Source organism: Spermophilus citellus, assembly GCF_964194105.1.
Source record: "Spermophilus citellus genome assembly, chromosome: 18".
Lineage (NCBI taxonomy): Eukaryota > Metazoa > Chordata > Mammalia > Rodentia > Sciuridae > Spermophilus > Spermophilus citellus.
In genome coordinates this window covers 43,454,725-43,468,074 of record NC_138200.1, presented here as the reverse complement: position 1 = coordinate 43,468,074, position 13,350 = coordinate 43,454,725, and the positions used below count along the sequence as shown (strand labels likewise).

General features: G+C 42.9%; 1 protein-coding gene across 4 annotated transcripts in view; it reads left to right on the top strand.

The window, feature by feature from the left end:
• The window catches only part of CIAPIN1 (cytokine induced apoptosis inhibitor 1), a 16,249-nt gene extending 2,899 nt beyond the window's left edge, over positions 1-13,350 (top strand). For 2 of the 4 annotated variants that reach the window (XM_081274516.1, XM_081274515.1), the window contains exons 2-9: positions 2,512-2,694; positions 3,158-3,310; positions 4,580-4,656; positions 6,647-6,812; positions 8,492-8,565; positions 9,634-9,749; positions 12,153-12,234; positions 13,100-13,350. In XM_081274516.1, coding sequence (XP_081130642.1) covers positions 2,538-2,694; positions 3,158-3,310; positions 4,580-4,656; positions 6,647-6,812; positions 8,492-8,565; positions 9,634-9,749; positions 12,153-12,234; positions 13,100-13,210 — 936 coding nt within the window. In that variant the 5' untranslated portion in view covers positions 2,512-2,537 and the 3' untranslated portion in view covers positions 13,211-13,350. Of the gene's footprint in view, positions 1-2,508; positions 2,695-3,157; positions 3,311-4,579; positions 4,657-6,646; positions 6,813-8,491; positions 8,566-9,633; positions 9,750-12,152; positions 12,235-13,099 lie in introns of all 4 variants that reach the window. The other 2 variants (XM_081274518.1, XM_081274517.1) reach the window with 1 other exon arrangement.

The window sequence follows — 13,350 nt, the reverse complement described above, 5'->3', positions numbered from 1 at the left end:
GGGATCCAACCCAGGACCTTGTGCGCATGCAAAGCAAGCACTCTACCAACTGAGCTACATCCCCAGCCCATATTTCTTATAACTTAACTGCCCAGCAATTTGTATTCTTGTCTTCTCTGACTGGTTCTTTTTTTGTCTTGTCTTGGTTTTTGCCAGTAATCAAAATCTGGGCCTTGCACATGCTAGAGCTGAGCTTCATTCCCAACCACTCTCCCTTACTGGTTCTTTTGTTGTTGTTGTTACTGAGAATTGAGCCTAGGAGTACTTAACCACTGAGCTATATCCCTAGCCCTTGCCTCCCAAGTGGCTGGGATTACAGGCGTGTGCCACCTGCCCAGCCCCTGGCTGGTTCTTAAGTGTGAAACTGATCCCAAGTTACCATAAAGATTTTGCAAGAACTCTTCTTCAACATCATGCGACAATTAAAAGCTTAAACATTTTAGTTCTCTCTGGTATTCTTTTTGGGGATTTAAAAGCTGAAATTAAATGACTAAGGAATCCTGCCTGTCTTGACACCTGGCATCCTTTTACTGACTGGGGTTTATAATCAGATCAGGATAACAAAGGGTTGGTGTTCACATGAAAACACCATAAAAGGCACAATAGAGAGGAAACGCAAACCTTTGGAATGGTGGAGCCAGATTATGAAGGGCCTGAATCCAGCAGGCTAAGCAGTATTGATTTTGCTCTAGAAATTAAAACCTTTAGTAACTCATTTCTGAAATGAGTAATAACATCAAAGCTCTATAGTGTTTAGGGAGGAACTCTGGTTAACATGATTTGTAGACACTGTTGGGTTTTTTATGCCTTTTTTTTTTTTTTTTCTTGGTACTGGGGATTGAACCCAGGGGTGTTTTATCATTTTGGTCCTTTTTTATTTCTTATTTTAAGATGAATTCTGAATACATCACACAGGCTGACCTTGAACTTGTGTGCTCAGCCTCCAGAGTTACTGGGATTATAGGCATGTGTCATTGTGCTTGGCTAGGAGACTATCATTTGAAGTACACATTTTTAAAGAAGGAATAGTGTAGTGGACAGGGCTTAAATTCAGCCCCAGAATGTTGGTGGTGACATAATTGACTCTGAGTCAACCACTTCTGCAGAATCCAGAAGTGTTCCACATAAGATTAATCAATGCTTGACCTTCTACTACCTATTCTGTTTCATTTATTTGAGCTATTTTAAGTCAATTTTAGTGGCATTAATGTTTAAGTAAGGAGGAGCTGAGCAGCAACTCAGCCCTTGACCTATTTTCATTGTAAACACTGTATATACTTATCTGCATATCAAATGGAGGAGAAAGTTGACCCTTGGAGAGAAATTTCCATAGTTAAAGTACAGGAAATTCCAGCCCTTACTTTATCCACCTAATGCTTACTGGTTGTGTGAATTGTACATAGTTACCTGCCTCAGTTCCCTCTCTCTAAAATGATAGCAGTATTGTAACAGTGGGTCAGTTTATGCTTTGAATATAACCCCTGCTGCTGTGCCACTGCAGCTTATTTTTAAAAATGGGCGTGTTACTTTCTCTTTCCCTGCTCCTCCCTAATCTCAGGGGAAATAGGATTATTTTTCTTCCCCCCATCCCAGGCAGTTATCTGTCCTTGAGCACATTCTCACCATAGAAATGAAGAAATCCAGACTTTGGGGATGGTACCAGAAGACCTCAGAAATGACTGTCTCCCAAATTAATAAGTGAATTATACTCCAGACAGAGAACACTGGCATGTAGCCTTTGAGTCACCTCTTTAAAAGCCCCCTGTTCCTGCTGATGGGCAGAATCACAGCTTCTGGGACAGGAGTCCCTGTGTTTCTCCTTTGCTAGCAAAGCAATAAACATTCTTTTTCCTTTTTCTCAAAACCATGTCCTCGTTATTGAATTGGCATCAGGGGCAAGGACTGAGCTTTCGGCAACAGTATCAGTTTAAGGCTGTTCTGAGGTCAGCTGAGATAATATATGTAGTGTTTTGAATAGTCTGGCAATATTAAATGTTAAAGACATAGTTGATACCATTGATTTTATAGATATAAATTAATTGAATTTTTATACTTTGATGAAAAGGAAAATATCAATATTTAATTTGTAAAATTTAGTGTATTCTCTTTTTTAGAAATAGTAAGCTGTGGTTGAGTTATATCTCCATTTATTTGCCTTCCTTGCTGAGTCACACTTTTGCCTAATTAATGCCCTTTGTGTTTTATAGTCTCTTCTTGCTGAGTTATCTCAAAAAAGAAAAATCTTCCTGCTGCCAACTTCTTACTTGAATCTAATCCCCTTTTCTTGACTCTGCCACATTAGGGTTCCCACCTCCTGCCTTGTTGGAGAGTATAGGGATTAGGAAGCCTTGAGGCCATGGGTTCATTTATTCAACTCCAGAGTCTACAATAAGCTTTCTGATGATATCAGAGTTCCTGGGTGGGAGGTTGGAGTAGGTTGCCATTCTAATGGCGTCTGGGTTAAATTGCACTGCTGTCTCTGCTCAGTCCTGATTCTCTCTTGGTCAGTAGCTTTTAGGTCTGTCAACACTGGAGGAATGGCCGATTTTGGGATCTCAGCTGGCCAGGCTGTGGCAGTGGTCTGGGATAAGTCATCCCCTGTGGAGGCTCTGAAAGATCTGGTGGATAAACTTCAAGTGTTAACTGGTGACAAAGGCCAAGTGTCGGTGGAGAACATGAGCCAGCTGTTGCAGTGTAAGTCTGTAGCCTGCTGACTTCAGGACTTCCGGGAGTTTCCACGGGAGTGCTGCATGTCTGCAGTTCTGTGACATCCAAGTTTTTTTTATGGGGTAGTACATGAAAGTAGTGGCCAATCACCTTGTTGTTTTTCACTTGAGATATGTAGTAGCCTTAGGAGTATAGTTGATTTTTATGTGTTGTTCTTCCTTAGTAGCTGTTCCACTTTTTTGTTTTTGTTTTTGTTTTTTTTAACTTTTTACTTTCTGAGCACATGAAAGAATATGAAATTACTGAGTCTGGAGTAGAGCAGGCAGAGCCTCATGCCTGCTTTGCTAGTGATGATGGTTTAATTGTGCTCACTAGACAGGTAGCTTTTCCCTGGCCTGGGCAGGAGGCGGAGCTTCTGTGGGGGCTTGGGAGGGGTTGGGAGGCTGCTTCAGGGTCTCAGGTGATGACTGACTATCTTCCTTCTTTTCAGCTGCCCACAAGGAATCCAGCTTTGACGTTATCTTGTCAGGTGTAGTCTCAGGAAGTGTGACTCTGCACAGTGCCGAGGTTTTGGCTGAGATGGCCCGGATCCTTAAGCCTGGGGGATGTCTTTTCCTGAAAGAACCAGTAGAGACAGCTGTAGGTAAGGAAATCTTCACTTGAAAAACTAGAGTGGGTGGGTTGATGGGCATGCTTGCTAAGTCTTTCTGAATAGAAGATGCCATTTTGGAGATCAGTATTCCTGTCGCACAGCCTCTCGTCAGGGATAAATTATTGATAAAGACTGAGGAAATAGATCAAAGAAATTCCAAACTTTGGCTGACCCAGTTGGTAATAAAACAGAAGGAAACTTAACTACCACATACAAATGGATGGGTCATTCAGCAGGTGAAAGGTCAAACTTTGGTATGTCTGTAGTGTGGAAAAGAGCACAATAAAAAGGAGTTGACTGATCTGTGTGTCAGGTGTGTGGCTCAAGAGAAGTGTGCAGAGAGGAAAAGTCAGTCTCAAAAGTCTGTATTTCTATTAATATTCTTGAAATAGCAAATTATAGCACAGAGAGCACATCTCAGTTTTCCAGGGAGGGAGAAAGTACATGTGGTTTCCTGTAGGTAAGGAAGGATTTCTTCATATTTTGAGAAATGTTAGCCCACACGAGATGAGGTAAAGGGGTCCACAAACCTCCCTGAACATTTTTCCCCCTAGGAAAATTAAACCGAGGGCCTTGCACTTGCTAGGCAAGCATTCCACAACTGAGCCACATCCCCAGCCCAAATTTAATATATTTTATTATATTTTTATTATTATTGTTATTTCAAAATATAAAGTTATTAGAATAACAACTGGAAGTCTGAGAGTGGTGAGGTAGATTTAAGTCATGTGAAATTAATGGCAGTGTCCAAGAAATAAAAACCTCCTTTTTGCTCAGGGGCATAGCTGTCAGAGACCTTTAATTATGTATCTGAGTTTTTAGCATTTTCCCCTGGTCTTTCAATCAAAATGTGAGGATTTACTTACTCAAATGAAATAATAGAAATGAAAGGATTTTGAAATGTATAAAAGAATCCATTACTTTTATGGAACTAGCAGACATTCTTTGCTGGATGACTAAATATAGTGTTTCTGACAGAACTTTACAGAGAGAATACTTCTATTTCTCTGCACTTTACAGTTTATAACATTCATTGTCCAACATCCCCTGAAGGGAGGTGTTCCAAGAAACAGGTAATAAGACACAATCATAAGAGTATAGGTAAGAGCACTTTGAAAACCACAGGAATTTTCAAATTAAAATGCTGTTACTGCACTCTGCACACCTTGGACTCTGGGGCTGGGCCTGATGACTTGCATAGGGAGAGCCTCTAGTATTTTTCCTGCTCTGACCTATTAACTGGTGATTTCCTCTTGGCAGATAAAGATAGCAAAGTGAAGACAGCGTCTAAACTGTGTTCAACTCTCACTCTCTCTGGTCTTGTGGAAGTAAAAGAGGTATGCATTGTGTAGACGACCTTATTTGCTATGAATTTAAACGTTGGGTGGCCACATTGAGCCTGCTTGTTAGAATAATCAGGGGGAGGGGAGGGGTCAGTATTGCAGGGAACGAGGAAACGAGTTCAGCCTTTCCATGAGTGGAGATATGTGCTGCCTAAAGGAGAAACAGCAGGCATCAGAGCTCTTTGAAGAGACTCAGCAGGACCCATGGAGACCACTTGTTCTGGTCGCCCAGGAACTATTTGGTGGTGGTTGCAGAGTGGTGAGGAGAGAAGGAGCCCTGCTGCTTCGGATCCATCTGTCAGTGGACACAAATCCTAGGCCTGGGTGAAACGCTGTCTTCTAGACAGCCTGCCACCACTCTGTCAGGCTGGTAAGAGTTGAGGGAATATCATGTTTGAGACCACTCAGCAGAGATGTTCCTGTGCAGCAGGGGTGTTTATATTTCCACGCTCCTCTCTGATGCCAACATTGTCTTGGGTGTGGGAGAGGTAAATGTTATCCTGTGCTAGCTTATAGCTGATTTCTTATAGGCCTTAGATTGTTTATGCCATCCTTGCTTATTTTTCCTTTTAAGATTTTCTGTGTTTGATTTTAAAATAATGAATGTTCATAAAGATTCAGTTTATACTGAAAAATATAGAATTTGAAAGTGAAATACCAGTCATTGCTCACACTCCCTCCCTCCTCAGAGGAAGCATTTTGTGCATCTGTTCAGAATTTCTCTTTTGTACTTACTATCATATGCATAAACTTCTTTTTTATGTAAATGATGTATGTCAGTGTAGTTTAGTCACTATATTTTTCCTATCTTTAAATATGTTTGACACTTATTCACCTTAGTATGTTTTCCCTTATTTTTGTGAATGATGTAACAGTACTCCATGCCACAGATGGACTATGATTTAACCATTCAAAAATTAGTGGACCTAGAGCTGGCACCCTGGCCCGTTTTTTCCTACCGTTACCATCTGCTCTACTTCTCAAGGAATATAGAAAGGATTCCTTTCCTCTTTTTTTTTAAAGAGAGAGAGAGGATTTTATTTATTTTTTAGTTTCTTCAGCGGACACAACATCTTTGTTTGTATGCGGTGCTGAGGATCAAACCCGGGCCGCACGCATGCCAGGCGAGCGCACTACCGCTTGAGCCACATCTCCAGCCCTCCTTTCCTCTTTTGTTCTTTTTTTTTTTAATATTTTTTTTAGTTGTAAATGGACACAATATCTTTATTTATTTATTTTTATGTGTTGCTGAGGATTGAACCCAGTGCCTCACATGTGTGAGGCAGGCGCTCTACCACTGAGCTACAGCCCCAGCCCTCCCCTTTCTCTTTTAGGATATAAATTTCTACTATCATCACTGTGAATAGGCTTCTCTGTTATTCAGCAGGACCGTGTCTAATTCATCTTTTTTTTTTAATTTTTATTTATTTTTTATTGGTTGTTCAAAACATTACAAAGCTCTTGATAATTCATCTTTGTAATCATAAGTATTAAACACAAAGACTAGCATGATGCCTTGAACCTAATTTTCATAATTACTTTAAAACTTTCCAAAGGTAGACTCTCAAAGCAAACGTGCCAACAAAACTATAGTTTAGGGTTCTGATCAGTGAACCTGAATGTGTCATGAAAAGTGACATTAGGCTAGGCATAGTGGGCCATGCCTGTAATCCCCACCACTCAAGAGGCTGAGGCAGGAGGATCACAAGTTCTAGGTAAGCCGCATCAGCTTATTGAGGCCCTAAGCAACTTAGACCAAGTCTCAAAATAAAAAATAAGTAAAAAGGTCTGGGAATGTGGCTCAGTGGTTAAAAGCCTCTGGATTCAGTTCTTAGTACCAAAAAAAAAAAAAAAAAGATTGATGTTCCCTTCTGGTATTATATACTTAATACACAGGATGAATGTTTAACCCTGTGTGGATGAACATAGTAAAACGTTTGATAGAAAGTGTGTAGACTAATCCCTTTGATATCTTGAATTCCAGCTGCAGCGGGAGTCCTTGAGCCCTGAGGAGAAGCAGTCTATCCAGGAACATCTGGGCTGCAACAGTGAGAGCCTGCTCTCTGTTCAGATCACAGGCAAAAAACCAAACTTTGAAGTGGGTTCTTCCAGTCAGCTTAAACTTTCTACCACCAAAAAGTCTCCTTTGGGTAAGTCTGGCCTGGGGACATTCTTCTGTGTGTGTGACTGGGCCAGGGAAACATGTTAGAAATTGGGTGAGTGATCTAAATATTTTTAGAAGATTATTCCTTTAATTTCTGTCATTTCCAGAGCACAGAATGCTCAAATATTTCTATTCTGGGTGTATCAGGATATAGACCTGATATAATACATAAATATTGTCTAGCTCAGCCCCTTCTGCACAGAGGACATTGAGGCTTCCTCATTCTGGAGGCTGGAGTCACACAGCTCGTCAGTGTAGTCTTTTTAGGCCCCAGAGATATGGGGTATGCTATTTCTCCTCATGGCAATAGCAGTAGAGATATGATACCCAGTTTCTGTTCCCATAGCTTTTTTTGTATGCCTATTAAGTCAGCTTTTCTAACTTTGAGGGTCCTATAATATCTTTTTTTAAAATTTTTTTTTGGTGCTGGGGATTGAACCCAGGGGTGCTTCACCGCTGAGCTACAATCTCAGCCCTTTTTTAATTTTGAAAGAGGCTCTAAGTTGCTGAGTGTTTTGCCAAATTGCTGAGGCTGGCCTTAAATTTGTAATCTTCCTGCCTCAGCTTCCCAAGTTGCTGGCATGTGTCACCATACCCAGCCCTTTCATTATTTTCAATGTCTGAGTTTCTGTCCCAGCTATGAGAAATACAAAATTTGATCGGTATTTACTGGCACATCCGTGTAGCACACTTTTGACTGTCTAGTCTAAATCTTAGGAAATCCTTTGGAATCTGACTTTTGGATTCATAGTTCCAATGGGTGGGCACAATTAGACGATGGAAAGTCTGAGCACCTCGTTGTAACATCAATCCCTGGGGAGTGCGCTTGCCCTAAAAGCCTTTCTGAGATTTCCCCCCACTCAGTCCCAGGCCTTAGCCCTCTCAGTCCTTCCTTGCCTTCTTCTGACCTAGACAGAGAATCAGGAGGTGTGAGGGGTGTCTGCCAACTGTGATACCTTGCCACCAATAGCTCTAGTGCATATTTTCTTAAATAGCAGGTTTAGGTGAGGTTAGGTTTTGCTATTTATGAAGTCTGACAGATTTCTCATTTAATTCTCAAAATAGGTAGAGGAAACTTGGTTTAGCTCCATGTTATAGGGGTGGGAACCAAGATAAAAAGGAGAAGCAATGTATATGTATTTGTGACCTCATATAGCAGGCCTAAGTCTAAATATGTTCTCATAGGTATAAAATTAGGATGACAAAAACCTCATAAAGTTGTGAGCAAAATTGAGTTGATGTATATAAAGTGTTGTTGTAGTGTCTGGAACAAAGGACGTGCTAAACAAATGGCTTCCAAGGTCATGCCTCTTGTATAAGTGGTCAAGCTGGACTCAAACTCAGCTCTGAGTTCATTAGTTCTCTACAGAGTCCATAGAAAGCACTTGAGTGGCCAGGTGCAGTGGCACATGCCTGTAATCCCAGTGACTCAGGAGCCTGAGACAGGTGGAGCACAAGTTGAAGGCCAGTCTTAGCAACTTAGTGAGGCCCTGTCTCTAAATAAAATACAAAATAGGGCTGGGTATGCGGCTCAGTGGTCAAGTGCCCCTGAGTTCAATCCCTGGTCCCCTGCCCCCGTCCTCACCCAAAAAAAGGAAGTGCTTACATCTACAAGTAGTTTGTTGCTGTTTATGGAACTCTTTTTCTTTTATTGGTTGGATTCAGTGAAACCTGCTGTGGACCCTGCCACTGCCAAGCTCTGGACCCTCTCAGCCAATGACATGGAGGACGAGAGCATGGTGAGTTGGCACTATGGTCACTTGGCCTCCTCCTTCCAGGCACCACTTTGGGTGTAAACAATTATAGTTTGGAGTGACCATTCTGGACCTGTAGGTATGAACGTGTTTAAAATCCAACATTGTGGTTGTGCCTGTCACTGGAGTCTTTGATTTCAAGGGCACTCCCTGTTGGTGGCATTTTAAATTATTTTTTACTATCTCTTTTCCCCACAGATTTTCTTATTCTCATTTATGTGATACATCATACACTTATGTGAACATGTGTAAACCAAAAAAAGAGTTTGTGAGCTAAAATGTTTTTATTGGCCCTTTTGGACAAGTCACTGTATGTTCACTGTCTTAAAAGCAATATCTTAAGCTGGCTTTGCTGCTGCATGTCTGTAATCCCAGCTACTCAGGAGGTTAGGCAGGAGGCTGTAAGACCAGCCTCAGCAACTTGAGATCATATTTCAAAATCAAAAGGACAAGGGATATAGCTCAGTGGTAGAGCACCCCTGGGCTCAGTCCCCAGTACCAAAAAAAAATAACACCAAAAACAGTCCTTGCAAACGTTGATCAGCTCTGTCTATAATAAAGTTCTTTGTTTCTGTGCTTCCATGATTAAAGTTAAAGTAATGGATAGCATGGGTCCTAGTTCACGCCTTCATAGAACTTACAGACCCACTGTGTGCTTGTTTACAAAGAGTTACACAATACATGTGTAATCATTTGACTTTGGACTTATGTGGAAAATATTTCACTCCCTTTTTCCCTTGGCTCTTCCTACACTGGACTAAGGGTAACCCTTCTCTCTGCCCTGCCTGCTTCCACCCTTCCTACAAGTGCACGTATTCTCTACACATTGCTGGTAGTGTTGCAGGAATTTCTCATGTAATTAGTTCCCAATTCCCTTACATCCTGGTGCATTTTTGTGAACAGTTGGCCTCTTGAGTGTGTGGTCTGGTTGAGCATGACGACCAACCCGAGGACAGGGTGAACAGTGTACATTTGCTCTCAACAGCCTGTGATCACTTCAGCTTTTTATTAGAGAGACCATGTCGGTATCACTAATTGCTTTGAACATTCCAGGATCTCATTGACTCAGATGAGCTACTGGATCCAGAAGATTTGAAAAAACCAGATCCTGCTTCCCTACGGGCTGCTTCTTGTGGGGAAAGAAAAAAGAGGAAGGCTTGTAAGAACTGGTAAGTGCTAGAATAAGTTGTCACAGTGTCATACTGTTTAAAACATGCTTACTGTGAAATGCATATTGTATAAGGCATGTATTAAATAGGTGCATTTTAAAGAATAATGGACACCCATGTATTGATCACCCAGTTTAAGGTGTTACCTCAGCTGCATCTTCTTTCCCACAAGAGGTTACTATTCTCCTGAGTTTGTATTAATCATTTGTACTTTTTAATTAGGGCATAATTAATTGTATAGAACAATGTGTTTCATTGTGGCATATGTGCATATAACACTTTGATCATATTTACCCATCTGGTTTTTGGTTTTGTTGTTGTTGTTTTGTAGTTGTAGATGGGTGGCGTGCCTTTATTTGTTTCATTTTTATGTGGTGCTAAGGATCGAACCCAGTGCCTCACACATGCTAGGGAAATGCTTTGCCACTGAGCCATAACCCCAGCCCCCCCGCATGTGGGGTTTTTGATATTTGACTGCTTATGTGTGAATCTCCATGTGATATTGTTGTAAAGAACTGAGTAGAAAGCCCACTCTGACTGTAAAGGACAGGTCAGTATTGAGCATGACATGGAGGCCCCCCGGGAAGGTCAACTGAACAGGGTCTTGGGTCATGGATTATTTGGTGTCGGCCTCTTTAAAAATCTGGAAGAGCCCCTCTGGAAGTGAGGAAGAGTCCTGAGAGAATTGAAGGGAACTGAGGCCACAGTGTGGTGAGCCTTGGGCAGGGTTCAGGAGGCGCAGTTAATAATGGGAGTGGGGAGGCTGCTGCAAGCTTGCTGCAACCCACGCTCTACTTTCGGGAGTGGGTCAAAGCAGAGGTGAGTGTCCTCAGTGGTTCCGGGCCTCAGAGTGTGTGTCTGGCAGGGTGGGAGGGAGTTGAATGTTACCAGCCCATGTTTGAAGTAAGCCAGGGACAGAAATCCGGCTGGCCTACCTGGCCTCAGATTCACATAACGCTGTGATGGTAGCAGGGAGCATGGGGACGGCAGCCTTCGGCGTGTCTGTCTTCATGTGACTGTCACAGAGCTGACATCCTGGCCTCCCACTTCACTGTCCTGAGGAGTCCCTCCTGCTCCTGTCTTTCCTCTTTTTTGTTTTTGTTTTGTGTGTGTGTGTGTGTGTGTACGCGCGTACGTGTCAGTGGAGTGAATTCTTCTGTAGTACTTTTTGAAATCCTACTTAGAAGGTAAGTTTTGCTTATGACTTTGTATGTATGAAAATGTCTTTTTCCTACTCTTGGATGAGTGGTAATTTGGGTATAGAAATGTGGGCTGAAAATTATTTTCTTACTTAGTTTTGTTGTTTTCTTTCTTCAGATGATTCTGATAAAATATTCCTGGGTTTTTCATGGTTAAGAGTGACAGGCAAGGGGGCTGGGTTTGTGGCTCAGCGGTTGAGCATTTGCCTTGCATGCGTGGGGCACTGGGTTTGAACATTAGCACCACGTAAAAAGATAAATAAATAAAGATATTGTGTCCATTTACAACTAAAAAAATATTTTTTAAAAAATGGTGGGCAAAAGCTAGCTGGCTGCTCTGAGCCTGTAGGTGGATTTTGTATATATTGTAGTTGGTACAGTATCTTTATTTATTTATTTCTTTGTGGTGCTGAGGATTGAACCCAGTACCGCACACGTGCCAGGCAAGTGCTCTACCACTGAGCCCCAGCCCCAGCCCCTGTAGGTGAATTTTATGAAGGGAAGCCAGGCAGGCCTTTGGGGGAACAATCCAAAATCTTTATCTTTGAACCTTTCCCCTTTTAACCTCTCAGGAGGATCTTCTTGGCACCACCCCCCACCCCCACCCCTGGCTCTGATGAGCAGTGCCAGATCTGCCATGGCAGTGCCCTCTTCCTCTCTGCTTTGGTTTCCAGCTGCATCACAGTTGTCTCCTTTCCAGTTTTCTGTCGTTGTGGCTCTAGTCTTTGCCGAATTTTGGTGGGGTCGGAAGGAGAGTGAAACTGGGGTACCTGCTTCAGTGCATCTTCTGAACCTGCAAGCCTTGGTGTTGGTGTTTTACAAGTGAATAGAACGGTGGTGAAACTCTTGGACTGTTGGCTGCAGGCTTTTTGAATTGTCAGTGATGTTTTGCTTTAAGTGTGCAAGTTGCTGTCACTTAAGAGTGAAGTAGAACTCCAGACTTTTCCCCTCTTGGATCTGCTTTGCACTGTGATGGGCAGGCTGAGCAGTGGCACCCTCTGCAGCAGGTGCTCCCCAGCACACCCCACCCACCTCCTGCTTCCCAGCAGCCCCCTGCCTGTGGCTGCTGTCTGCCTGACCTTGCAGGCATTTGAGTCGAAACCCTGGTAATGAGGAAAGTCTTTGAGCACATTTTGGTACTGTTGTGGATTTGGACTTCCTGGATGGTGGCATATCTCATTCATCAGCAACTGTTTTCCCCTAGCACCTGTGGCCTTGCAGAAGAACTAGAAAAAGAGAAGTTACAGGAACAGAAGAATGCCCAGCCCAAGTCAGCCTGTGGAAACGTAAATATCGGGATCCTTACTCAGCATTTGCAAAACCCCCAGTGGTATCAGGCATCACCCTAAACTAAGCACAGACTGGCTCCACCTCTAAAGGATCACCTGTCAAGAGCTCTAGTACTGGGCCAGCATGGAAAGACGTGCGTGTTAGGTGGTTGTGGGAAGAGGCTATCTCCCTACATGCTCACACATGGGGAGGACTCTGGTCACTTCTTACTTGGCATCCTTAGTTCTATTTACTTATTTATTTAAATTTGAGATAAGGTCTTACTAAGTTGCTGGGGCTGACCTCTAATTTTTGATCTTTCTGCCTCAGCTTCCGAAGTCACTGGGGTTATAGGTGTACACCTCCAGGCCCGGTTTGGCCCCTTTCTTTCTACAAGTCCACTCAGAGTATGTCTTGATGTTGTTCAGCCCTAGGGCTGAGCTTGGCTAAGACTTGAACTGCTTAGAACATAGACATGTGGCTGGGCCTGGTGGCGCACACCTGTAATCCCAGCGACTCAGGAGGCTGAGGTAGGAGAATCGTAAATTCAGAGCCAACCTCAGCAACTTAGAGAGTCCCTAAACAATTTAGCAAGATCCTCTCTCAAAATAAAAAATAAAAATGTCTGGGGATATGGCTCAGTGGTTGAGCACCCCTGTGTTCAATCCTAGTACAAAAAAAAAAAAAAAAACTATAGCCATGACCTATGAAAGGGTACTTAACTTAGCTATTATTTTTCATGCAACTAGAGATCTTAAAAATTACTAGTATTTGGGTCCCAGCTAGACCTGCAGATGCACCCAGTCCCTCCTCCTGGCCCACATCTCTGGGGTGAGCTGGCTCTTGGGTTCCCCTGCATGATTGCCTGTTCTCTCCTGACAGTGCTACCTGGGCGATGCTTTCCGCTGTGCCAACTGCCCCTACCTTGGGATGCCAGCCTTCAAACCTGGCGAGAAGGTGCTGCTGAGCGATGGCAATCTTCACGATGCCTAGGAGGACCCATGGGACACATCTGCTCCTCCACTACCTCCTGTCCCTCAGATCCCACCACTGTGGCTCCTCCCACCTCCTTGGACTCTCTGGCTCTCCGTTGGAAATCCCTTTTCAGGGAGGGTGCTTGTAGACAGGGAAGC